General features: G+C 44.4%; 1 protein-coding gene and 1 long non-coding RNA gene across 4 annotated transcripts in view; one reads left to right on the forward strand and one right to left on the reverse strand.

The window, feature by feature from the left end:
- ME3 (malic enzyme 3) overlaps nt 1–27,928 on the forward strand; it is a 200,592-nt gene that overhangs the window by 97,168 nt on the left and 75,496 nt on the right. For all 3 annotated transcript variants that reach the window (XM_059068507.2, XM_067038319.1, XM_067038318.1), the window contains exon 4: nt 2,155–2,304. In XM_059068507.2, the coding sequence (XP_058924490.1) occupies nt 2,155–2,304 (150 nt within the window). The remainder of the gene's footprint in view (nt 1–2,154; nt 2,305–27,928) is intronic.
- LOC136794503 (uncharacterized) lies at nt 15,813–27,874 on the reverse strand. The gene is made up of 6 exons (XR_010841387.1): nt 27,612–27,874; nt 27,242–27,344; nt 24,232–24,311; nt 20,448–20,507; nt 18,302–18,431; nt 15,813–17,524 (listed from the first exon to the last, which is right to left on the reverse strand). It is a non-coding gene; the product is annotated as an uncharacterized lncRNA (long non-coding RNA).

The raw sequence follows: 27,928 nt of genomic DNA on the forward strand, positions 1-27,928 counted from the left end.
TCTCTGGGTCATTCCCCATCTGTACATTGAGTATATCAGTGGTGTCTAACTCATAGGGTTGTGATGAGGATTAAATACATTCGTATTTGTGATGTGCTTAGAACAGTGCCTGGCCCATAGTTGGCACTATGTGAGAGCTTGTTAAATAAATGTGTCATCTCGCCATGGGCTCCAGCAGAAATATAGGGAGAAGATAAGTGTTCCTCTTACATATCCATAGAGCTTAATGGCCAATACTTTGGGTCCTTGAGGGTGTGGCTATCCCCCTAGGGGCTGAGCGCAGCAGCTTGTCAGGATCTTCCCGTGTCCCCCCAGTACCATCCATCACTTCTGAGCGGTAGTGGGTAAGGAAGCCTCTGCCCCCTCCCCCCTCCCCCTCCCCCGCAGCACTAACCTCTATGGTCATTACTCACATTAACTCCAAGGCCATACTGCAGCCCAAGCCAAACATTCTCTCCCTCTTGTTTATTCCACCCAGATTGGGTCTAGCCTCATCACCCTGAAGAGCAAACCAGAAAGTACACATTGATCCCAGCTAACAATATTAGACGTGCCCTAACTTTGAACAATCTGAACTTCTCTCGTTTGTTAGATTTGCAAAGAAGAATTAAAGTCCAAGGTGAAATCCTCTTTCCTAAATATATTAAGCCCTAAAACTCAAAATCCAAAATCCTTCCCTTTCCAGTTCTTTCCAACTAGATTGGCCTCACGCATATGCCTGGGAAGATGTGCCAGGTTCAGGGGGCAGAGGCCTGATGCTGGGAGTGCCAGGGGGTTTGCTCCTGACACCTGCCCTGTTGACTACTCTGACCCACTCATTCCTCGAGTCCCTCATTTCAGCAGGTGCTTAGGGGGAAATGCTAAGGACGCTCCCCAGCTTCTTACGGGTAAGGACAGTGGAGTCCTGGTAAATGTTTAAGAACTGGCTTTGGGGCCGTTGGGTAGGGATTTAGAGCATTTGCCAGTTTCCATGGTGTAAATACTCCCACCATGGCCAATTTCAACTTACCAACTTGATATCACTGAATGCAGAATTGAGAGGTGATGTGTACAAATGGCTACTGAGTAAGGGAATCCTTACACTGGTGCTGAGCTGAGATCCTGGCTATTCTAAGCATAATTCCTCCCTTCCGAAAAGTGCCTCCTAAAACATGTTTTTTAGTTCTGAACCAGTGTCTTTGGTGAAGAAGAAGAGGCTGATGCCCCAAGAAGTCACAAGACTTCCTCACAGTCACACAGCTAGTGAAGAGCAGAGCTGCGATTCACACCCAGGATGCTGACACCACACCCAGGGGTCATTCCCCTGTCAGAGCGTCTCTGTCACCCCACTCCATGCCAGGGCCTCACATGCCTTCATTGTCTCTCCCAAACTGTTGTCCCAAAAGGTTGCAATATCAGCAGTCACTTACACCTCACTGGGAATTTCAATCCCTTGGTTTTTTCTCCCAGACCTTTTTTGCATTTTTAGGAGTGTGAATGAAAGGCTTTTTTCCTGGCTTAATGATTTCAGACTTAGGAACTAAGTAAGAGAGAGATTTTGGGGGGAACATGCTTCCTGAGATCACTTGGTACTCAACCACTGGTGAACACTGCTTGTGACAGGAACCAGCCCTGTGTGGTAGAAAAGGCCAGTTCATATATCACTGGTCCGCCCAGTATTTTCCTTGACCCTCCCCCATCCCTAGAATACCGTTATTTTGTTGTCATTCATTAATGTCCACATAATAATAGTATAACTAACTGTCCTGCATCATGGTTGAGAGTGCAGATTCTGGAGTCAGATTGCTTAGGTTCAGATCCCTTGGGTGAATTATTTCATTTCTCTGTGCCTTGATCTCCTTGTCTCTAAAATAGTCAGAATTATAGTACCCACCTTCCAAGTCATTGGGAGGCATGTTCCCCATGTTAAATGAGTGAATGAAAAATATTCAGAATAGCACCTACACCACGTGTAGTAATAAGCACCATAAGGCAGGTACTATACTCCACATTTCATAGGTGATGAGACACATGCTTAGAGGAGATAGTGACTTGCCCATGAAGGTGCCATTGAAAGTAGCTGAATGGGAACCCTGGGTCTTTGCATCAGGGGCCTTCCGTGCCGCTGCAGATGGTGCTCACGTGATCAGCTTGGTTCTTGTCTCGCCTCCCGAGGTACATCATCCTCATGACGCTCCAAGACCGGAACGAGAAGCTCTTCTACCGAGTGCTGACGTCGGATGTGGAGAAGTTCATGCCCATCGTGTACACGCCCACCGTGGGGCTGGCCTGTCAGCACTACGGCCTGACTTTCCGCAGGCCCCGGTGAGCAGTCCTGGGACAAGGGCTCAGGGAGGGGCTGTCTCATGGAGGAGAATCAATCTTCCTGCTGGCCCTGCTTGTTGGGACTCCAGAGGCACTTTCTGATTGGGGCAGCGGCCCAGCGAGATTTGTTTTTAAGCAGTTGCTCAGTGAAATGACCCCATGTGCAGAGAAATGAGCTGAGAGAGTAAGGGGATAGTGGAACTTCTTTACCTCGGAATAAGAAATGCCCGACATGCTGTTCGGAGTTGGCCTGAGAGGTATTTCAGATTATTTTTCTCTCCTTATCTACCTCCAACTGCCTCCCTCCCTCTCTCCCTCCAAACCCTGCTTTCCTGGTCATCTCCAATGTGCCAACAGCTCTCCTGCCAATTCAGGCCCATGAATAATGGAGTGTTGGATGCCAGAGACTAAATTCTTTTGCTGATTCAGAGAACCAGTATTCCTTCATCTGGGTTTGACTCAGATTCCACTCAAATCATTATTTTATTAGGCACAAATTTGGCACTGCATTTTCTTTCAGAGCCAAAGAGTTTGGGGGCAGTTTTCTAAAGGGATCACCTGGTTTTTTTCACGGTGAGTTCAGCATATACATTTTTTTTAAATTAAAAAGGAAAAAATGGGGGGATTTTCAAGTCTTCAGTGCAAGGTAATTGTCAACACATAGTTCTAGCACTGATGATTAAAGAGCTCCTGGGTTTATTATATGTCATGGAACGTTGTTTCGGTCTGTGTTAAAATGCGTAAATGTACAACATACTGTGTCCAGATGTGTAATTTACATTTACATAGAATTTATAAATCTGTGTTTATAAATCATGCGGTATGTGGGGAACATGTAATCATGGATCCAGAACATCTTTTGTTAATTTGGAAAAACAGTCTTCCGGTTCTGAAGGCAGCATTTGGGATGAGCATTGCAGGCTGAGCCCAGGGAGTCCCCAGTGTTACCCTTGGCAGAGGGTAGCGTGTCACACCTCGTGTGGGGGAGGGTGTCCGGCTGTTGCAGCAGACTCGTCCTCATCACTCAGAGCAGCCACGCTTCTGCCATTCTGGGGCATGGGGTCGGGGTGGTGTGTGGGGAGCGAGGCAGTGCACCAAGGCCCCGTAGCATTTCTGGTCTTTGACCTGCCTCTTTCAACAGGAAAGAGACTCCTGTTCTCTTATTTTCATCCGTAAAACCAACACTGGCAGAAACCTTGGAAGCTGATGGTATATATCTGAAGGATGCAGGACCCTATTTACCTCCCAGTTCCTACTCAGAGATGGTCCTTGCAGGTCCTTCCTCTTGCACAGTGCAGCTCAGCTCATGTCATTTCCCTCCTCTGAGGCTGTCAGCAGCCACCTGGGGCTTAAAGAAACAAGTCGAACACTTTGACAAAACTAAGCCTGGCACAGCCCAGATCATCCTCAAAAATCCCATGTTCTGGCTCCCCTGATCTAGTTTCCTTGCCCAAGTATGCCTGACATTCTCTGCATGCCTTTGTACATGTAGTCCCCTCTGCCTCAGACTCCTGCATTCTCTCCTTCCTCATTCTCTACCCGTCAAAATTCAAGTTATCCTGCACACCCCCCTTCCAAGAGTCTCTGTGGAGCCCTCCCCGATCCACGCCGGCCTGAACTGATCACTCTGCTCGCAGCCTCCCACACGATCCATTATACATATTTCTATTCCATAGTTTTATTGTTGGTGCTTTATGTTTTTAATTATTTGTGTATCAGCCTCCTCTACTGGAACACAAATTTCTGGAGGGGGCAGGAAATACATCAGATCCATTTCTCAAGTAGTCAACCCTCAAATGGGAAGGTAGCATTGTTTACTGAGTGAGAAGAAAGAGCTAGGTGTTTGCAGTCAGCCCCATGGTTTAGTCTCCTTGACCTTGGGCAAGTTTCTTAACCTCTCTCAGCCTTAATTTCCACATTTATCAAATGGAGGTAATAGTGCTACCTACCTCAAATAATCATTGTGAGGGTACAATGTGATAAGTGTGGTCAGGTACCTGGCATAAATGTTAGGGTCTGTTTCCGTCAGTAACTACTGGGAGGAAGGAAGGACTGATAAATGTAGAGTTCTACTATATGTCTGCATTTTTTAATTTTTGCAAAGAAAATTGAGTCGTTGAACACATAATGAACAAACATGTGTAACTACAGATGCGATTTGGCTCTTCCAGACTCATTGTTTCCTGAAGAGGTCCTTTAATACTTAAGGCATGGCTCACTGCTGCCACTGGCTTGCAGCTGAGATCGCATGGAAATACAGGCCATCCCACTCCCCTATCCACTCCCAGGCTGTGTGGGAGCCCTTCTCCACAGGCACTATGGACTAGATTGTGAATTCAGCTGTTGGTTTCAGATTAACTAGTATCAGGCTGGTGATGGTAGAGTTTGCCTCCAGGGTCCACTCCAGAATCCAGGAAACATGCAAGACTGAATTTGAGTTAATGAGCAATTCTGGAGCAGTTACTAGGTGCTAGCATCATGTTACATACTGTGAAGTTACCCCCAAAGAACAAAATCCAGTTCTTGACCTCAAGCAATAATAATGTAAGTTGAATACAATAAAAGTTAAAAGGAAATAAGAGATTTAATAGGGACAAAGGATTACAGGAACACAAGGGAGAGGAATATTTCTTTTCCCTGAGGGCAGCAGGAATGCTTCACCTCGAAGGCTGAATAGGAATTCCATGGGTGGAGAAGGAGGGACCGGCCATTCCAGGAAAGGGCTTGGTTTTATCAGCTTTGTAGACAGCCTGGCAGTCAGCTCCCTTGGGTATCGCCCCACCTCCTCTGCCTGGCAAGGAGGGCAATGGGAGGGGACCTAAGCCTTTACATCCGTTGGCTTATAATGGATCATCCCAAGTCCTAGAAGGTTAGTTTGTAAACAGTGTCATTCATTTCACAAATGAGGAAACTGGGTGGCCAAAGGAAAGGAACTGGTCTAAGATCAACATTTGGCAAGCAGTTTATAAAGTGACAATTCTGACAGTGGGAATCAGGGGAAAGCCACACCAAGGAGATGACATTTGATCTGGGCCATGAAAGATGAGTGCAAAGAATTGAGACAAAAAGGCTTTGTCACTCTTAGATAGCCTCATACACCAGAGGGCAGATAGCAGAAGCAAGAACTACAATTCTGCAGCCTGTGGAGAAAGACCACATTCACAGAAAGACAGACAAAATGAAAAGGCAGAGGACTTTGTACCAGATGAAGGAACAAGATAAAACCCCAGAAAAACAACTAAATGAAGTGGAGATAGGCAACCTTCCAGAAAAAGAATTCAGAATAATGATAGTGAAGATGATCCAGGGCCTTGGAAAAAGAATGGAGGCAAAGATCGAGAAGATACAAGAAATGTTTAATAAAGACCTAGAAGAATTAAAGAACAAACAAACAGAGATAAACAGTACAATAACTGAAATGAAAAATACACTAGAAGGAATCAATAGCAGAATAACTGAGGCAGAAGAATGGATAAGTGACCTGGAAGACAGAATGGTGGAATTCACTGCTGTGGAACAGAATAAAGAAAAAAGAATGAAAAGAAATGAAGACAGCCTAAGAGACCTCTGAGACACCCTTAAACGCATTATAGGGGTCCCAGAAGGAGAAGAGAGAGAGAAAGGACCCGAGAAAATATTTGAAGAGATTATAGTCGAAAACTTCCCTAACATGGGAGAGGAAATAGCCACCCAAGTCCAGGAAGCACAGAGAGTCCCAGGCAGGATAAACCCAAGGAGAAACATGCCAAGACACATAGTAATCAAATTCACAAAAATGAAAGACAAAGAAAAATTATTGAAATCAACAAGGGAAAAATGACAAATAACATACAAGGGAACTCACATAAGGTTAACAGCTGATTTCTCAGCAGAAACTTTATAAGCCAGAAGGGAGTGGCACAATATATTTAAAGTGATGAAAGGGAAGAACCTACAACCAAGATTACTCTACCCAACAAGGATCTCATTCAGATTCGACGGATAAATCAAAAGCTTTACAGATGAGCAAAAGGTAAGAGAATTCAGCACCACCAAACCAGCTCTACAACAAATGCTAAAGAAACTTCTCTAAGTGGGAAACACAACAGAAGAAAAGGACCTACAAAAACAAACCCAAAACAATTAAGAAAATGGTAATAGGAACATACATATTGATAATTACCTTAAACCTGAATGGATTAAATGCTCCAACCAAAAGACACAGGCTCTCTGAATGGATACAAAAACAAGACCCATATATGTGCTGTCTACAAGAGACCCACTTCAGACCTAGGGACACATACAGACTGAAAGTGAGGGGATGGAAAAAGATATTCCATGCAAATGGAAATCAAAAGAGAGCTGGAATAGCAATACTCATATCAGATAAAATAGACTTTAAAATAAAGAATGTTACAAGAGACAAAGAAGGACACTATGTAATGATCAAGGGATCAATCCAAGAAGAAGACATAACAATTATAAATATATATGCACCCAACATAGGAGCACCTCAATACATAAGGCAACTGCTAACAGCTCTAAAAGAGAAAATCAACAGTAACACAATAATACTGGGGGACTTTAACACCTCACTTACACCAATGGACAGATCATCCAAACAGAAAATTAATAAGGAAACACAAGCTTTAAATGACACAATAGGCCAGATAGATTTAATTGATATTTATAGGACATTCCATCCAAAAACAGCAGACTACACTATCTTCTCAAGTGCACACAACATTCTCCAGGATAGATCACATCTTGGGTCACAAATCAAGCCTCAGTAAATTTAAGAAAATTGAAATCACATCAAGCATCTTTTCCGACCACAATGCTATGAGATTAGAAACCAATTACAGGGAAAAAAACGTAAAAAACACAAACACATGGAGGCTAAACAATACGTTACTAAATAACCAAGAGATCACTGAAGAAATCAAAGAGGAAATAAAAAAATACCTTGAGATAAATTACAATGAAAACACAATGATCCAAAACCTATGGGATGCAGAAAAAGCAGTTCTAATAGGGAAGTTTATAGCAATATAAGCCTACCTCAAGAAATAAGAAAAAATCTCAAATAAACAATCTAACCTTACAACTAAAGGAACTAGAGAAAGAAGAACAAACAAACTCAAAGTTAGTAGAAGGAAAGAAATCATAAAGATCAGAGCAGAAATAAATGAAATAGAAATAAAGAAAACAATAGCAAAGATCAATAAAACTAAAATCTTGTTCTTTGAGAAGATAAACAAAATTGATAAATCTTTAGCCAGACTCATCAAGAAAAAGAGGGAGAGGATTCAATCAATAAAATTAGAAATGAAGGAGAAGTTACAACAGACACCACAGAAATACAAAGCATCATAAGAGACTACTATAAGCAACTCTATGCCAATAAAATGGACAACCTGGAAGAAATGGACAAATTCTTAGAAAGGTATAACCTCCCAAGACTGAACCAGGAATAAATAGAAAATATGAACAGACCAATCACAAGTAATGAAATTGAAACTGTGATTAAAAATCTTCCAACAAACAAAAATCCAGGACCAGATGTCCTCACAGGTGAATTCTATCAAACATTTAGAGAAGAGCTAACACCCATGCTTCTCAAACTCTTCCAAAAAATTTGAGAGGAAGGAACACTGCCACACTCGTTCTATGAGGCCACCGTCACCCTGATACCAAAACCAGACAAAGATACTACAAAAAAAGAAAATTACAGATGAGTATCACTGATGAATATAGATGCAAAAATCCTCACAAAATACTAGCAAACAGAATCCAACAACACATTAAAAGGATCATACACCATGTTCAAGTGGGATTTATCCCAGGGATGCAAGGATTCTTCAATATATGCAAATCAACCAATGTGATACACCATATTAACAAATTAAAGTATAAGAACCATATGATCATCTCAGTAGATGCAGGAAAAGCTTTTGACAAAATTCAACACCCACTTATGATAAAAACTCTCCAGAAAGTGGACATAGAGGGAACCTACCTCAACATAATAAAGGCCATATATGACAAACCTACAGCAAACATCATTCTCAATGGTGAAAAACTTAAAGCATTTCCTCTAATATCAGGAACAAGACAAGGATGTCCACTCTCACCACTATTATTCAACATAGCTTTGGAAGTCTTAGCCACGGCAATCAGAGAAGAAAAAGAAATAAAAGAAACACAATTTGGAAAAGAAGAAGTAAAACTGTCACTGTTTGCAGATGACATAATACTGTACATAGAGAGTACTAAAGATGCCACCAGAGAACAACTAGAGCTAATCACTGAATCTGGTAAAGTTGCAGGATACAAAATTAATGCACAGAAATCTCTTGAATTTCTATACACTAAATGAAAGATCAGAAAGAGAAATTAAGGAAACAGTCCCATTCACCATTGCAACAACAAGGATAAAATACCTAGGAATAAACCTACCTAAGGAGGTAAAAGACCCTGTACTCAGAAAACTGTAAGACACTGATGAAATAAATCAAAGATGACACAAACAGATGGAGAGATACACCGTGTTCTTGGATTGGAAGAATCAATATTGTGAAAATGACTATACTGCCCAAAGCAATCTACAGATTCAATGCAATCCCTATCAAATTACCAGTTGCATTTTTTACAGAACTAGAACAAAATATCTTACAATTTATTTGGAGACACAAAAGACCCCAAATAGCCAAAGGAGTCTTGAGGGAAAAAATGGAGCTAGAGGAATCAGACTCCCTGACTTCAGACTATACTACAAAGCTGCAGTAATCAAGACAATATGGTACTGGCAGAAAAACAGAAATATAGATCAATGGAATAGGATGGAAAGCCCAGAGATAAACCCACGCACCTATGGTCAACTAATCTATGACAAAGGAGGCAAGGATATACAGTGGAGAAAAGACAGTCTCTTCAATAAGTGGTGCTGGGAAAACTGGACAGCTACGTGTAAAAGAATGAAATTAGAATACTCCCTAACACCATACAGAAAGATAAACTCAAAATGGATTAGAGACCTAAATGTAAGACCAGACACTATAAAACTCTTAGAGGAAAACATAAGAAGAACACTCTTTGACATAAATCACAGCAAGATCTTTTTTGGTCCACCCCCTAGAGTAATGGAAATAAAAACAAAAATCAACAAGTGGGACCTAATGAAACTTAAAAGCTTTTGCACAGCAAAGGAAACTACAAACAAGACAAAAAGAGAACCCTCAGAATGGGAGAAAATATTTGCAAATGAATCAATGGACAAAGGATTAATCTCCAAAATATATAAACAGCTCATACAGCTCAATATTTAAAAAACAACCCAATCAAAAAATGCGCCGAAGACCTAAATAGACATTTCTCCAAAAAAGACATAAAGATGGCCAAGAAGCACATGAAAAGCTGCTTAACATCACTAATTATTAGAGAAATGCAAATCAAAACCACAATGAGGTATCACCTCACACCATTTAGAATGGGCATCGTCAGAAAATCTACAAACAACAAATGCTGGAGAGGGTGTGGAGAAAAGGGAACCCTCTTGCACTGTTGGTGGGAATGTAAATTGATACAGCCACTATGGAGAACAGTATGGAGGTTCCTTAAAAACCTAAAAATAGAATTACCATATGACCCATCATTCCCACTACTGGGTATATACCCAGAGAAAACCATAATTCAAAAAGACACATGCACCCCAGTGTTCATTACTATTTACAGTAGCCAGGTCATGGAAGCAACCTAAATGCCCATTGACAGACAAATGGATAAAGAAGATGTGGTACATATATACAATGGAATATTACTCAGCCATAAAAAGGAATGAAATTGGATCATTTGTAGAGACATGGATGGAGCTAGAGACTGTCATGCAGAGTGAAGTAACTCAGAAAGAGAAAAGTAAATATCCTATATTAACGCATGTATGTGGAACCTGGAAATATGGTACAGATGAACTGGTTTGCAGGGCAGAAATAGAGACACAGGTGTAGAGAACAAACGTATGGACACCAAGGGGGCCAGTGGGGGGGGCGGGGGGATGAATTGGGAGATTGGGATTGACATATCTACACTAATATGTATGAAATAGATAACTAATAAGAACCTGCTGTATAAAAAAATAAATAAAATTCAAAAAAAAAGTCTTTGTCTACAATGACCCAAGCACACTCACCTCCCCCTTGCTAGAATGCAAGGCCTCTGGGACCTCATGGAAGGTGGAACAGCAGGCTAGAGGGGCTGGGTAGGAGAATTGACCAGTGGTTCTGCCCAATACTTGGTCTCCTCCCGGGCACCCGAGGGGGTTGGACTCAGTGGTTCACACTCTGGTCCTGGACTCACTGGTGGTTCTCCAGTGGGTCAGCAATGGAGAGGGTCTTGACAGCAGAGTGGAGGTCCATGTGGGTGGAAACAGGGCCCTGCCAACCACCTGATCCCAGAGAGCCAGGTCAACCCTGAGTGGGTGTAGAGAGGGTGCTACAGAAGCTGGACACGTAGCATGGAAAACAGATGTGTGATGGTCCCAGCAGGAGACCTGCAGTTGTACTAGAACCAGGAGAAAAGCATCATCATAATAACTGCTCGCTAAAGGCCAGGTGCTATCCTAAAATCTTTATATAGATTACCCATTTAATTATCACAGACCCCGTAGGAGAGTAAGAGATAGGTTTTATAGGTATTATCGTATTTGTAGATGGGAAAACTGAGGCACAAAGAAAACTTGCCCAGAGTCACACAGCTCATAACCAGCAAAGCCAGGACCTAAACCCACGCAGTCTGAACCAAAGTGTGGGCAGATAACCTCCACACCATGCTGCTTGCTAGAGTTTGGGGCTGTGCACATTTGGTGGGTATTCGGGATGGGGCGCCCTTGCAGCTCCTGGAATTTGATTGCCCGGGGGTCTGAGGTGAGGGTTGCTATATACTGTTTCCAGAGCCTCTCCTGGGAGGGAATGAACCCCACGATCAGGACCACTGGGTGGGGCTGAGGCAGGCACCGGCAGACTGAACCGTCCTCTCGGATTCGTCCCTTATGCTCTTGGTACAGACTTCACTTCTTCAGATGATACCCAATTAAGTTATCTGACATTCTGAGCTGTTGCTCCAGGTGTCCACTTGGCTGCTTTCCTGGTATTGACTGCATGCCTGCCTTGCTCCTTGGGGAAAGGAGAGTTTGGGCTCCACCCCAGCCCTGAACTTCATCTGAGGCCTGGCTGGGAATGGATTTGTGGATTAAGATCCAAAGGGAGGGCAGCCCCAGGGCCAAGAGGGAGAGAGCCAGCTCCTTCTCAGTTTCTGAAATGATAAACATTCCTGCCAGGTTCTTGGGAACAATGGAGTCCTCTGTGAAAGGGCCTGGCCCCCAACCTAAGCTAATTAGATCTAGCTGAGGCTAAAATGGACCCTTCGACACCCGTGGGGGTCTGCATCACCTCACAACCCCGAGGGAGATGCCAGAGTATCTCAAGGACACCTGAATACCCCTGGGCAGATGAGACATAGCAGAAGGTTCTGGACTCTGTGGAGCCGTCCTCTGCCCCTTCCTGTGTCTCTCCTGACACACCCCCTACGTGTGCCTCCATGGGCCATGGGTCCTGGCTAGCCTAGCTTGAAGGAATGCACCCAAGGTCATTAGTGTATGACCTAGAAGAGGTGGAAGCCAGAGGAGAGGCCAGGCGAGAGGAATACAGTTCAACCACGGAGCAGGTGTGGAGAGGAATCCAGTATGGTGTGGTTTGCTGTCCAGTGTGAGCGAATGTTCTCCCTTCAGGAGGCCACCTCCCTTGGACCTCTGCATCCTGTCAAGTTCCAAGCACTCTGCACACACATACCTGTACGCCTAACACTTCCCGGGCCCCATGTGGGGTCCCAGCTGTGTGGGTGATGAGGGCTGGGTTGCAGGTAGTGGAAGGAGCACGGCCTTTGAAACCAGGCAGACTTGACGTTGAATCCCAGTTCAAAAAGATGATTTCTTTTTGAACTGCCACATGTAAAGGGCACTTGTCAGTGCTCGGCAGCTGTGATCCGCCCGACCCGTCTCCGCTAGGATCTGTCATCTGACACAGTCACCCCACCCAAGAGCCTCAACTGCAGGCCTCGAAATGCCAGCCAGTCTGTTGTCTGATTCAGACCTGCATGATCTGTACTTGTGCTTAACTGGCAAATCCACCAGCAAGTACTTGTGCAGAATTACGGGGCCACGATGAGTTAGAAAGGTGACGTAGGAAGTGGGACATGGTTTCCCCAGTCGAGGCTCTGTGGCAGATACCGGAGGACAAATTCACATTTGGACAAAGCCAGCAGCCCTGGCCCTGTTCCAGGCTCTTGTCTCGCTTATCTGCAAGTAGATGGGCTTCTGTACACAGGCCAGTAACAGGTACACAGGATATTAACAGCTACTGTTTATTGAATTTTACCAGGTTCCTTGAGAGCCCAGGTTAGATTCTTTGTGTACTTGATCTCTGAGCCCTACCGCAATCCTGCAAGGTGCTTGTTACTTTACCCAGATGAAAACTAATTTGTCTAAGACATCACAGCAGACCCAGAGCCAATTCCCTGTATTTTTTCTGTGTTCGTAGTCCAGCTTCTTGTGGCCCTGGTAAACATGACGCCTCACAGACAAACACTTGCATTCTTGAGGGACACATGTGAGGGACACACGCACACACCCGGAGGGCAGGATACCATGGTGGTCAGAGCACCAGAGCTGGAGTCTGGAAAGAGGAGGTCAGCTCCCCCAGTAACAACCGTGTGGCCTTGAAGCCTGGCTGCTCACGGCTCTTGAGCCTGGATCACAGGCACTGTGCACCTCGTGGGGATGTCGTGCAGGTCCGATGAGCTAAATGTGTGTGAATGTGCTTTATCAATTGTAAAGGTCCTCAAAAGCTTGAAGGGCGTTTACTTTTTCATCCCTTCCTCTCCCTCCCCAAACCCCATAAAAGGATATGATTAAAGCTCACACTCACCCCCTTCGGGTTTCCTGCCTGCCACTGTCAATGTCTGGCGAACCCTTGCCTCATTTTTTACACTGGGACCCTTTTATCGTCAACCACCTCTACTGTCCACACACACACACACACACACACACACACACACACACACACACACCTCTCTGCTTCTTAAATGCCTACTGAAGCCATTTTCTAGCCACATACAAGACTGATGTTGCCAACACCTTGAGCAAAGCCACTCTGAAAAACAAAGACAGCTTTATCTCACCAGAAGTCAGAAGACCGCTGACACCCAGGACACCGTCTTTGATCACATTGCAATCTGGACTCCAGCCCATCTGTCAATTCATCAGGAACACACACACACACACACACACACACACACACACACACACACACACACACACACACACACACACACACACACCTAGCATAATTGGGAGGCAGGCAGAGAACAAGGATGAGCCTCATCAGACCAGCTGTCTCCTCCCCATCCTCAGGGCACCCAAGTGCTGATTCCTTTGCCAGAGCCACATCCAATTATGCCCAGTTTCCTCTGCCAGACTCTTCCAGCTGTGATGCTGGGAAGGCTTCCTGGAGCAGCCAAGAACAGGGCTGCGGCTGGGTCTGCTTCACTTCCCATCTGGCCCCCAGCCTTGGTGTTCTGAGCAGAGCACAGGGTTAGGAGTCAGGACACCTGGGTTCTAGCCCTTGCTACCCTCCTTCTGGCCATGACTCCTTAGGCAAGTCACTTAGCTCCTTAGGCTCAAGCAAAGGTGGTGGCGTTGGATCGTATGGCTTCTGTGATCTCTTCCAGCTCTAACCATGTAGGATCTAGTAACTCAAACTCTATAACCAAGTTACAAGTGGGATCTTCAAGTGAGCCATGGTCGCGTTATGGAGCTGAGCTGAAGTTTCTCCACCTGTAAAATTAAGAGGTCAAGTTAGAGCAGTAGTTCTCAGTGGCAGCTGTGACTAAAAGCTTCTGCAGTGGTTTAAATCAGAATCCCAGAGGTGGGGCCCCAGCAGCTTTAGTTTTCAGGAGCTCCCCAGGGATTCTCTTGGGCAATTGCTGAGCAGGGTGATCTCTGAAGTTCCTTCCAGCGTGGATCTTCTCTGACTTGTCAGGAGTCGATAACGTGTGGCCATATCTTCCAGGCCACCCCAGCCTGGCAGTGTACTGACGGTTAGGGTCATGATAATGTAACAGAAACTTTATCTCCAGCTCAACCCTCAGCAACCAAACTGTTGAACCTCACTGTCAAGTTCCCTCATGTCTCATTCACACGGTTAGTGGAGGGTTGGGGGGTAGGCTCACATGTGTTTCCCCCGCCCCCCAATTTCCTCCTGAAGCCTCTATCCCTGCACAGAAGTCACCCATCTCCCAAGCTGCAATTCATCCTATGTCATTAGTTCATTAGACAGGAAAAAGCATCAGACCAAAGGTGACTGATCATTTGGAGGAGGGCGTGATTCAGGGTAGCCTGGCTCGAAAGAGGAAATGGGCCAATTGGAGTCCTTTCCAGGAATTTGAACTGACAAATGGGAAAAGTTATATGGAGAGAATTTTCCAGTTAGGAAAGGAAATTAGGGCAAAAAGGTTGCTATGGTTTAGATTTTAGAGTTGGGTCACGGTAGGCCAAAGGCAAATGCCAGCTATGATGGGGCAGGAAAAAAAAGAATAGGAAGTAAAGGATCATATCTGTGGAGAGAGAACAGGGCAGATGGGAAAGAAAGAGGGAAAAATAGGCAGAGCAAGTGACGGTCCCCAGAACTGCCTCAGTTCATGATCATTTTCCACTCCAGTTCCTGTTCACAAATTTACAATGAACTCTGTTTCTCCGGAGGGAACTTAAGTGAGCCTCTGCTTTAGGTCACTGGAAGAGCCAGACTGAAGAAGAGCTGTGAAATTAGATGGATCTGATTAGTGCCCCAGTCCCCTTGTTAATTGGGTGGATGGAGCTAACAGATTAAAGTAGGGTGTCTCAAACTTTAGGGTGCACTAAAATAACCTGGAGGGCTTGTGAAAACAGACTCAGAGAGTTGACTGAGCCACCAAGTTCCAGGGGCTACTAGGGCTGCTGGTGCAGGGACCACACTTTGAAAACCACTGAATTAAAGGCTGGTGAAGTCACTCACGCACTGTGGCTATAAAATTTGCCTCTAAAGTTCCTGGCATTTAAGGCAGATAAACGCAAAAGGAGATGAAAACACATGGCTTTCATTTTCTGACAAGAAAAAGCTTGAAGGCTTATCTGCAGAAGTGTCATTTTGCTGAGAGTTCTGACTCACATGTGGGCATCTTCCCAGACAGACCACCTGGGCAGTCCAGGGTCTGTCATGGATTGTGTGGTGCCAGTGATTGGGAATTGATGCTGGAATGGATCTGAGGAAGGTGGCACGGGAGTCCTTCCAGAGCGTGAGGTTGTTCTGCTGTCGTTTGACGTGAATGTCATGTGGTGTAAGTTAAATTGTATCTGGATCTCACATCACAGAAAACACTTTGAGACAGAGAGATGGAGGAAAGGACCTTTTTAAAATTTTTTTAATTTTAATTTTTTTTTTAGTAAAGACTTTGTTTTTTTAGGAGCAGTTTTAGGTTCATAGCAAAATTGAAGGGAAGGTACAGAGACTTCTCATAGACCCCCTGCTCCCACACACGCACAGCCTCCCCATTATCAACATCCCTCACCAGAGTGCTACATCTGTCACAACTGATGAACCTACAGTGACACATCATTATCACCCAGAGTCCATAGTTTACATGACGGTTCATTCTTGGTGCTGTACATTCTATGGGTTTGGACAAATGTATAATATAGTATCATACAGAGTATGTTCACTGCCCTAAAAACCCTGTGCTCTGCCTATTCATCTCTCCCTCCCCTACGCCACTCCTGGAAACCACCGAGCATCGTTTATTTTTGTATCTGAATTACATGGGTTGGTTTCAATCACTGAGGGAAGTGGCTTCTTTTTTAGAGGAAGTTTAAAGATTTACAGACCAAAAAGTGAGTTTGTACTTCGTTGCATGTGACCTGCCTTTTGTATTCAGAAGGAGCAGCTTGCTGTGTGGGGAGGAGATAAAACCCTCACCCGCAACCGTCACCCATGAGTCTGGGTGTAGGGGGCTCAGAGTGAAGGTAGAAAAGGTTGAGCGGCCTCACACAGATGCAAAGATTTTATTTTTCTGTTCAAGCTGGGAGCAGATGAGCTTTATTAACTAGAACAGGATGTTCTGAGTTTGACTTCCTTTAGCCGAAAGCAGATTTCCCTGGCAATTTAAACAAACTGATTTTTGTTTCTTTTTTATCTGACTCTGTACTTTTCCTCCTCTGTCTCTGGCAGTCTCAACCCTGGTGATCAAAAGAATAGGTGTGGGAGAATTTCCTTACTGAGAAGGAAATCCTACATACAGTCAGGAGTTGAGTAGACCTTTCCACAAATAACCTTGATCCCTCATTAACCTGTAAAATGCACTAAAGCTTGTGTTTGCTCACAGAAACAGACTCACAGATACAGAGAACTAACTAGTGGTTACCAGTAGGGAGAAGGAAGGGGGAAGAGATGAAGATAGGAGTATAGGATTAAGAGATATGAACTGCTATGTATAAAATCGATAAGCAACAGGGATATCTTGTACAGCACAGGTAAATGTAGCCATGATTTTTAATAACTTTAAATGGATTATAATCTATAAAAATATTGTATCACTATGTTGTACACCTGAAACTAATATATTGTAAATCAGCTATACTTCAATAAAAATAAAAGCTTGTGCTTGCTCAAGCTATGTTTAGTCCCCAAAGAGCAGCTTCTTAAAAGATGCTGCAAATAATGCAAATATTTTGAAAGGTTCTAGACTAGAGGAAGAGTAAAAGATCATTGTTGTAGAATTTCTTGAAGAAAAATGAAGGCTGTCTTGCCGGAAAAGAACCCACCACCAGCTGGCCAACCCCCACCCCCCAATCCAGTATTATATGTCCTTGCACCCACAGGAATCCCCCAAATTCCTCACGTGCCCTGGATGGGTAACGTTGAAAACTTGATCTATAAACTAGTTTCTTAGAGACTAATATTAAACCAACATTCCCCTAGATCATAGGGACTGTGACTTAGGAAGGAGAGGTTTTGTGTGAATGGGAAGAGGGGTGAGAAGGAACAGATCAGGAAGAGTGTGTCTGGGGTGCTGGAGATGAGAGCGAGGCTCAGGCAGGGTGCCCCAGTGTGGCATCCGTGGTGTCCAGAAGGTTACTGGAGGCGAGCAAGTGAGAAAGCTAAAAGGACAAAAAGTAAAGTGAATGATGGAAGATGGACTTCTCCAACTTTGCACCATTTCTCATATGAGTTCCTCTCCTGTACCACAAGCTTCAGGGGGCAGATTAACTGTGCTCTTTTCTGCCCTGTGTCTCCCATGGTGCCAAGCATGGTACCTTTGGGCACCTACCAGAGAGAGCACTTAAAGACCATCTTTTGATTTGGTTCCATTCAACAAGCATTGATTAAGTGCCGTCTTTATGGTTGGCCACCATTAGTACCTGGAAGATCCAAATGGAATAAGACAGTTTACTCATGGTTCCTAACCTTGAGGAGTTTACAGCCCACGTGAGGTGAGGTACAGCTCTAAGGTGATACAAGCCAGTTACTGAAGTGTGGTCTGGATTGTCTAGTTTATTTTGAAAGTATGGAGGTAATTCATGATGGTAAGAAATCCCTCCGCTGAATCGTTGGCTCTTGATCTAAACCTGAGAACAGGATTTTGATTCATGGTGGGAAGGTGGCCCAGCACAGTCGCTGACATACAAAGATTTATTGGGTGCGTTCCAAGCAGGAGGAATTGCATAAGCAAGAGGTGTGGCTAGAACAAGCAAGAATCACTGACTCTCAGGACTGGGAATGTAGGAGACACTTCTTCCTTCTTAACAAAAACCCCAGGTTTCTTTCCAGTTCTTTCTTCCCCCAGAGGGCCATGTGCTTTGACAAGCCTTGGCCCTTCCCAACACCAAGCGGTGGGTCCTAATTAATCCCAGCCAGTCACAGAGAAGTTCCCTTACCAGTGACACTTCTGGTTGAAGAGCTGTGAGGGCAATCTGCCCAAAGATTCTGGGAAAGGTTTTCTCATCACAGGAGAGCTCCTTGTTTCCCGGATGTTCTCATGTCTGCCTGGGAACTGTGACGATCATCCTACAGTCATGAGGAAGACAGTGCAGGGACAGAGCTGTAACACCAAGGATGGTCATGGAGGGAGCCTGCGTCCTTGGTGACATTTTGAGCCAGTAAATAAACAAATCCCGAGTCGCCTTCCCCTGGATTTCTTGTTATGTGAAATAAATTTCCTCTTTGCAGCCAGTTGAGTCAGAGTTTTCTGTTACCTACAGCTGCAAGCAGTGCCCCTTCCTGATGGGATGTTTGAATCACTTCTGTCATATAACAGTGGCTCATATGTATTTATTCAGAGCTTGCAATGCACGAGGCACTCTCCTAGGTGCTTGACTCAGGCCCACAACATCTCTTTCAGTTTTGTGATGTTAGGCCCATTTTCATGAAGAGGAAACTGAGGCACTGAGATTTAAATAACCTGAAAACAGGTACATATCTAGTACACAGTCAAGCTGCGATTCGAACCCAGGCTCCAAAGCACAGACCCTTGGCTACTGCTCATCATGTCCTTCTGAGCCTCTTCTCCCTGGTGATGGAGCTTCTCCAGGACAGAGGGACTCACCACCACTGTGTGCACAGCATGTGTGAGGAGATCATCCCATCAAGTGGGTGGAGAAGGTAAGGCCAATGTGAGGCCAAGCGAGGACTTTGGATTTGCTCATCAGGGATCACAGTATACTTCTGAGGTGGGGGGGGCTACACCGAAAGCATTTTCCAAGGAGGATAGTTCTTAGAGGACTAAAGAGGAGCGTCTACAGAGCACTGCTGTGTTAGCTGAAGGACAATGAGACAAGAGCCTGACAGAGTCTGAGATGCAGAAATGAAGGGTGAAAATGCAGGACATTGAGTCTTAGGAGCCTGCAGGACGTGAAGACTAGTTGGATGTGAAGGTGAAAGAGAGAAGAAACGTCAGAGGTGAACTGCATTGCAGTGCAGTGACAGGCATGGAAAGTTGAGCTTGGGCTCCAGAACTGGAACAGTGAGCTGGATCAGAACAACAGCTGCCACTGCCTTCTGTTGAGGGGTCAGGACCACGATACTCACATGACCTTTATTCTTTGAGTCTCACAACAGCCCTGAGAAATCAGAATATGTTACTGTCCCCATGTCACAGAGGAGAGGTTCAGAAGTGATGGGACATTTGCCGGGAGCCAAAGGGCTAGTAAGTGGCAGGATTCAAACCCAAGTCTGTTCTGTTCCAGGGCCTCTCCCTCCTTCCACATTGGAACTCCCTCTAGTCCTGCAATGCTCAGCATTTCTGAGTCATGACACATATGTCCTCCTCAAAATGACAGCTACAAGACTTCCCTGGTGGAGCAGTGGTTAAGAAGCCACCTGCCAATGTAGGGGACACGGGTTCGAGCCCTGGTCCAGGAAGATCCCACATGCAGCGGAGCAACTAAGCCCGTGCACCACAACTACTGAGCCCGTGAGCCACAACTACTGAAGCCCGTGGACCTAGAGCCTGCGCTCCGCAACAAGAGAAGCCACTGCAGTGAGAAGCCCGCACACCACAATGAAGAGTAGCCCCCCGCTCGCCGCAACTAGAGAAAGCCCACGCTCAGCAACGAAGACCCAACCCAGCCAAAAATAAATAAGTAAATTTATAAAAGAAAAAGATTGACGGCTAAGCAAACACGTTCCTTAGACTGAATGAAATTAGCCACAGGGATCTGCAGGAGCCCGCATGCATCAGTCTCGGCTGGAGTCCCCTGCCAGGGAGGTGAGGGACATGGGGCCATGTCAGGGTGCCCGGTTAGAGAGCCATGGGCAGAGAGCCAGGGTTTGCACCTTGGCAGGATCTTCACACCCGCACAGGCAGAGCCCTTCAGGCACATAGCAAGGACACATCAAGCATTTCATGGATCCTGCTCCCATGATACATCCTTGAGTTGGTATCGAGTTATTTGATGGCTCCACATTTAAGCACACCCCCTGCACAGCCAACACAGATGCTACCTGTGTGCTCCCAGTAGCTCCCTCCCCACAGCTCCCAGACAACTCCCCGCTCCACGTTCCAAGACAGACTGAGACGTTTACCTCCTAAGAGGACTTTGAGAAGAGTCACATCTCTCCAGGAAGTCTTAAGTGAGGCCTTGTCTGTAAAGAGATGGAATAGATTCCCTCTTAAGAGACCCTTGAACTCAGCATTTCTGTCGGTTTGCCTCCCTTTGTATCCTGCGGTGACAGGATCATGGAGCTCAAACCAAGGCCAAGAGGGGACATGACACCCTCCCCACTGGGGTACAAATCAGTGGAAACAGTAGGACTAGAACTCAGGTCTCCTGACTCTTTATTCCCTTACTACTGTACGGAGAGATAGGTAGGTGTTCCCCCGCCATTTGAATCAAGCTTAATTCATAATTATTATTTACATTTATATAACACTTTGAAGTTTGAAGGTGAATTCAAATACAATCCTGCCAACTGCTCTGTGAAACACAGGGCAGCCCCTTTCATGTGACGAAATGGGGGATCCAGAGGTTGACTCCCCCAGGCTCTCTACAAATAGTAAGAGAGAGAACCGCACCTAGAGTTGGCAGCTTTCTATTTGTCATTCAGGACTCTTTCCACTACTGGACTGACTATAAGCTTCCAACTGGCAGGAACCATATTTGTTTAGCTCATCGTTGGATACCCAGCACCCAGCACAGAGCCTGGGTACGCTCCTTGTTAGATGGAAGGAAGGATGGATGGAAGGATCAGTAGATAGAAGAATAGGATCAATGGATAGAAGAATAGGATCAATGGATAGAAGAAACTTAAGAGTCTTATTTTCCTGATGACTTCTAATAGATCTTTGAGGAGTGAGCTTCTATTATTAATGGCTCCTTAAAAACAAAGAGCTTTAACTCTGTAATTTTGTTTAAAATTCATTATGTCTAATTTTTTTTAATGTTAATGTAAATTACATTTGATACCTTTAAGAATCTTCAGCAGGAAGACTTGCCCAGGACTTGGGACATAGTAGGCATTCGATAACTGTTTCTGGAATTTAACTGAATTTAAAAGCGAAGCTGGAGAGGTAAAAGTAATTGCAAAGAGTCTCTATGTTACTGGTATAATTAAAGAACAGACTATCTATTACTTGCAAAATAACTTTATCCCCAAATCCAGGCCTATCAATTGGGAAGAAATCAACAGCGAGAATGGAATGAGATCATGACCTGCATTTCCAGAATCTTTGGTTCCAAAGGATTAATAATGATGTCCAATCCTCACCACAAATAGGTGCAATAGGTTGCCCTTGCCTGCCGGTGCAGGATGGACCCTGCGTGAGCCAGCGGTGCTTCTTGTGTGCAACCAAGCGGAGGGGTGTGGATGTGAGGTTGTCATAGTAACTTTTTCACTGACTGGAAGAATAGATGAAGCTGGAGTGAACCTCCTTAGCTCTTATGGGGGTGGGAGTGGGGTAACCAGTAGTAAGGAGCAGAGAAACTTCTCTCTCTCTCTCTCTAGACAAAGACGGTGCAGGAAATTTGAATTCAAGTAATAGTAGAGCAAAATCAGGTAAAGTGCTGGCTAGAATTAGGGTAAATAGGTAATTAAATGATTTTGATGATCAAACCAGAAATGGGGGGTGGTGTTTGAGAGTAAACCTCTACCCAGGTCAGTGGTTTTAAACTTTCCTAAGAGTCCACTTTAAAAAATTACAGACTCTAGCTCCCTTTCCCAAGATTCTGTTTCATTGTGTCAGGAGTGGGGCACAAGAATCTCCATTTTAAAACTACCCAAACTCATTATCCTGCAGGAAATTTATGGACTATATTGGTACCACATGGACCATAATTTCATAAACTCTCCTCTGGGTAAGCAGAGCATCAGAACTCAAGCTGGAGCTGATAGCTGTTCTCATCTGATGGGAAAAATTAGGGGAAAATAAAAGCTGTTTTCTACTTAGTCCTAGTTTTAAAACAAAACAAAAACCAGAGTTTAATTATTCCGTGATTGATAACAGTTGAGTTTCTGAAATAAGCTACTTTAGTTTATACATCATACTTTCTTTTAAACTTATATTCTACCAAATGCTTCCCTCACTGACAGAAACCAGCAGATGTTTGTTTTGCCTGATGGCCTTTCCCCATCTTACCCGTTGACAAATTCCCACGTACCCTTTAAAATCATCCCAAATGTCTACATCTCTTGCCACCTCCTTAGTCTCTGTACCCACACTCTTGCTTGCAGAATATTTTGATCCTTCTTCTATGTCTGTCCACAGTGGCCTCTGCTAATACTCTACTAGTGAACTTACTACATTGTTATCCAGTAGTGATTTACAGATCTGCTCCATCACTCTCTCCTCTATCTGACGGAGCTTATCAGACAGTGTGTCTCATTCATCTTTGTAACTTTGCCCTTTCCCTTTCTTTAACTCCTAGTATGGCAGTTCCCATATACTAGAATGAATGAATAAATGAATATATGTTCCATAAGGGTAGAGATCTTTGTCTGTTTTGCTAATTGACGTGAATATTCCAAATGCCTAGAACAGGTCTTGTCACAAAGAGGGGTCTAATAAGTAATTGTTGAAATAATTCATGAATGAGTGCTTAGCTTACACAGCCAATAGAAAAGAAAGACTGGACCTGCTGTGTTTCTCAGCATAACAGTAAAAATTTTTCATAGTGGCACAGTCTCATGATCAGGTCATGACTGAGCTCCCCATTTGATATTTCTGGCATCTAATAGTTTGGGGTTTAGCTGTATAGACCCAAGGTATTCTAATAGAGAAACAGAAGTAATATTGCAAGCATATAGCTCGTACCTACATAATCGGATCAAGTCAACTTTTTTCAGCCTTCCTCATCACATTCTGCTACTAATGGTAAGCCTCGGATACCAATGATCCTCTAGGAGAGTTTACATGGAGTAATAGTAAAAATAGCTTCTATTTATTGAGCACTTACTAAATGTGCCAGGCATCGTACTAACTGCTTTCCATATATTTTCACTTTTCATTGTTTGCAGGCAACTTGATTAGAAATGTTTTATTATCCCTATTTAACAGATGAAGAAACTGAGGCTCAGATGTAATCATTTGCCAAGGTCACTCAGCTACTAACCAGAAGACATGAGATTTGAGCCTAAGTCTATCTGAGCTTCTGCTCTTGAGCTTCACAATAACTCTGGTGTTTTGAATTCAGTGGGTCCAATTGGAACACACGTCATTTCAGAGCAAATACTTTCTTGGCCTTAACCTTCCTGATCTTGAGTTTTCTGAGACTTCTTCCTTTAAAGAGATTTATAGTTTGGAGGCTAAACTCAGTCAAAATGACAAATTACATCAAATGCCCCACACCCACCTCATCCCAGCTTAATTATACCTGATGAGTAGCCCGTTCATACATTTGGTTCCAGGCACTTAGCTGTCTCTTGCATTTGCTTCCAGTGATCAGGGTCCCTGAGGTTTGCACATATGTTTTCCCAGTGAACTTTTGTCCTCTCTGAAAACTGCATTTTGTTCTCTTTTATTTAATTCCAGCTTTCATGACTAATATACGGTGATAGCTCCAGAAATGTTTATACGATAAAGTGGGCAGAATCTTCCGCTTACAAATTGCTTCAAGATAGGGCTCAGATGTCTACCCATAGAATCGTCTCATAAATGCTAGCATAAAATTGATCCGAGCTTTTACAACTTCAGCTTGCCCTTGGCTTAGGGGCCTATTGTTTCAGTGGGTCTCGACAGGGTCCTGCACTCCTACCCTGTTTCTCAAGCTGAGGCTACAGAGATTTATGACTCAGTTGGAAAAAGTATGTGGGACTACTTCTCAAACCTGCTTCAGGAAAACAGGATGTTTCTCTCTCCCGATCTTGCACATACCTGTAAACAAACGGCTCATTGGCAGGGCCTCTGAGTCAGAGGTATAGCATTTTCAGTCTCTCAGGTTTGACGATTATTTGCTTGGATAAATCAGAAGTTCATGTTAGAACAGAGCCACGTTCCAAAAACTTATTGCCCAGAGACCCAGATTAACTAGAGACCTTATAGACGGCAGGAAGGTATGTGTTTGTTTTATAAAGTGGAGGCATGTGTGGGTCTGTGCCATGTTCACAGCCATAAAAGAAAGTGAAGAGTGTTAAGTGTGACTTCTCAGGGAAAATGGGGCCTGAAGCCTCTGTGATTATTATTGTTGGAGGAGTAAATATTTCAGTAGAAAAAGAAACTCCTTTGTACCATCTCTGCCTGAGTTTTCTTGGCATGTTTTAATATTTTCAAGTAGCAGCTGAAACCACACTAACCTTCCTTGTTCTAATTGGAAGCATCTGTGAATTGCAAAATTAGAATTTTCAGATTCTTAAGTGATTTGCTATTTGGACAGGGGTGTCAGTTTCAGCGGAAATTTTCATCTCTGTGGCCTTTTTTTTTTTTCCTCCCAATTATAAATTGTTCAGTCAGCTAATGATGTGATGGTAACCAGGGCACTCTTCATCAGCTTTCCATGTACGGACGCTTTCTTAAAAATGAAAACCACACTTTCTTCTACAGCTGTTTGTACACCTTATCAGGCTTCTTCTTATTCGAGGAGAACAGAGGGAAAAATTCCCCCAACCCTTGGAATTCGACTCGAACAATTTTCTCCTGCCAAAAGGCATCTCATAATCAAAAACACTAGAGCAACAAGTGATATTTGCAAATTCCAGGAAGAAAAAAAATAGTTGAAACAATTAGAAACTTATTCCAGGTTTTCTCTATGTTAGTAGGAGCCTGTCTTCTGAAGGACTTTAGTGTTGTACAGGTATCTCCCGAAACTTCAACAAGAGAGACATGAAGGCTCGGTGGCTTCTTACTGCTTGCCTGTACTTACTACTTACACTACTTCCTGTCTCAGTGTTGCTACCTCATGGAGCCGCGGTTCTCCCGGGTGTAAATGAGAATTTCCTAGCTTCCTAGACTCGTGGTGATGAGTAAATGGTGTAGCATTTGTAACATGCTCCCAGTGGGAGCTGTCTTAGTCCATTCTGGCTGCTATAACAAAATACCACAGACTGGGTGGCTTCTAAACAACAGAAATTTATTTCTCCAGTTCTGGAAGCTGGAAGTCCGAAATCAGGGCAGTGGCATGGTGGGTCGAGGGCTCAGTTTTGGTGGCAGACTTGTCCTCGTACCCTCACATGGCAGAAGGGGTTAGGGAACTCTCCAGGGCCTCTTTTATAAAAGGGCAGTAATCCCATTCATGAGGGCTCCACCCAAAGGCCCCTCCCAAAGACCCCACCTCCTAATGCCATCACATTGGACATTAGGATTTCAACATATGAATTTTGGAGGACACATTCAGACCATAGCAGGAGCTCACCAAACACTGGCTTCTTCTCTTTCTCTCTTTCCTACATTTTACTCGTTGCAACTGAGGTAAAAATGACATGACTTACTTGAGGCCAAAGATCAGGCCCTCAAGGAGCCAAGACAAGCCTGAAATTTACAGGTCTAGAAACTTCAAGGCTCCATCCTCTCTCTGGGTTAACACCAGCTCTACAGAATTTGGCACAGGGTACGTTGTGGACTGTTCCAAAAAGTCATAGAGAGCAAAAGACTGTGGGTGCTACAAGCCACTTCACAGATACTTTATGTGGTGAGTAGGATTAAAATTAATGACTACACAGGGGAAGGGTTCAAAATGATGTCACCAAAAAGATGACCCTAACTTTCCATACTAGGCTCCCAGTAAACGTTTGCAGTATTAAATTTAATAGGCTGGACCTGCAGAGCAGTAAGTTTTTGAGAGTGAAAAAGAAAAACAAATAATAGTTGTCTCAAGACACAGGCAAACCAGAATATGTAGTTGCCCTACCTGGGAACCACAGCATGAGTTTCTGTGTCTCTTGGAGGGAAACCGCCATTCATTCCTTTGAGAAATACATCTTACGTGCCAACTTAAGATTTTTCAAGAGGCTACTTGTGACCAACATTGTGTTATTTTACTTAATGCTCACACCAGCTTAGTGAGATGGATTTAATTAGTAAGTTGACTATTAATTAGCGCCCCATTTTAGTAACGAGCAACTGACACTCAGTGAGGTTAGTAATTTGTTAAGGTTGCACAGCAAATAAGGGTATGATTTGGGATTTGAGCCCAGGTCTGTCTAGCTGTAAATTCATGCTCTTGCAACTGTTCTAGGTCTAGTCTGCAGGTCTTGCTAGATTATGTCATAGGATCATAGATTTTTAGAGGTTATCTGATCTACCTTCTACATTTTTCAGATGGGGAAACATGCTCAGAGAGGTCTGATAGCTTTTTCAAACTCACATAGCTGGATATAGTAGCAGAAAGTTTCTAGTGCCCTTTTCCCAACCACTCCATTCCCACACAGGGAAGGAGAGAAAGGAGTCTATTCAGAGATTCCCTTCTGAAGTGGACACGATGTTTATACGGCTGTACTGGGGACCCATGGAACTCAGTGGAGGTGGAGCTGCTCTTAAGATGCTTCAGGTCTTCTGGGGGAAAACTGTCCAACAGCAGCAAGAGGAGGGAGGGTGAGAGGGAAGGGCCAAAGTGCCCTAGAGTGGAGACTCCAGGCCCAGTTCTGCTGTTCTTTCACCGTGATTTAGCCATACTAGTGCTGCTTGTTCCATGGTTCTCCCCATCCTCCAATCATGTCTTCATTATACCCCATTATACTGTATTTTTTTTTTTCTAGTCTGCCTAGAACAAAAAACTCCACAGGATCAGAGGTAAAGTCCTATTCTTCCTGTTTCCCATGTGCCCAGCTGGATGCCTAAAGCAGGATGCAAGAAGCCCGAGCAGGGGCAAGGCAGTCAGTACTCTCAAGGAAGCCCCGCCCACTCCGAGGCCCCGCTGCGGGAGTCACGTGGGCGGAACCACCGTCCTCACCTTTACGTCTCACTCCAAAGACAGGCACGCTCCATCTCAGTGTCATCTGGGAGAGTTGGAAGGAAAGGGGGCCTCCTCGGAGTGGGAGGGGCCACGTGCCCACCTAAGAGGAGACAGAATGGGAAACAGGAGGGGTCGTCCGAGGTCCAGGAAATTAGCTATGGTTCAGTGGGTTAAAAATAATCAAAATGTCCCTCAAGATAGAAACTAAAACCAAAGAAGGATTGTAAGTGACCTGCCACTAACAGGTGCCCGCCCCGCTTTATTCACATTCCCCCGAGGACATTTCACAGAACCAGGGGAGAACAGTGATTCCTAATTTCTCCCAGGCACAATGGCTACCTCGCTGTATCCCCAGGCTCTGCCTTACCAGGTGCTGGGCAGCCAGGCCCTGGGACTTCTCAGACCTCCTTTCTCCTGCTGTGCTGTTGAGTCCGGGAGGCTGCTGCTGGGTTTTAAAAATAGCCTCTTGCCTGTTTTCAGAGGACAGGTTCCCTGGCTGCCAAAAATGTGCAGAATGGTGGTTCCGTGGCAACAGCGAGCCTTTGTTCCGAAGTTGAAAGTTCACGTCCCTCCTCCTGAGCCCGGCCTCAGTGGTTTGCCTGATGTCGCTGACCCTGTTTTAATTAAGTCCTCCTTTTTTGTTCGACTTGGTGCCAAGAAGCTTGAATGAATCTTGTGTTGTTG

Source organism: Kogia breviceps, chromosome 7 (assembly GCF_026419965.1).
Source record: "Kogia breviceps isolate mKogBre1 chromosome 7, mKogBre1 haplotype 1, whole genome shotgun sequence".
Classification (NCBI taxonomy): Eukaryota; Metazoa; Chordata; class Mammalia; order Artiodactyla; family Physeteridae; genus Kogia; species Kogia breviceps.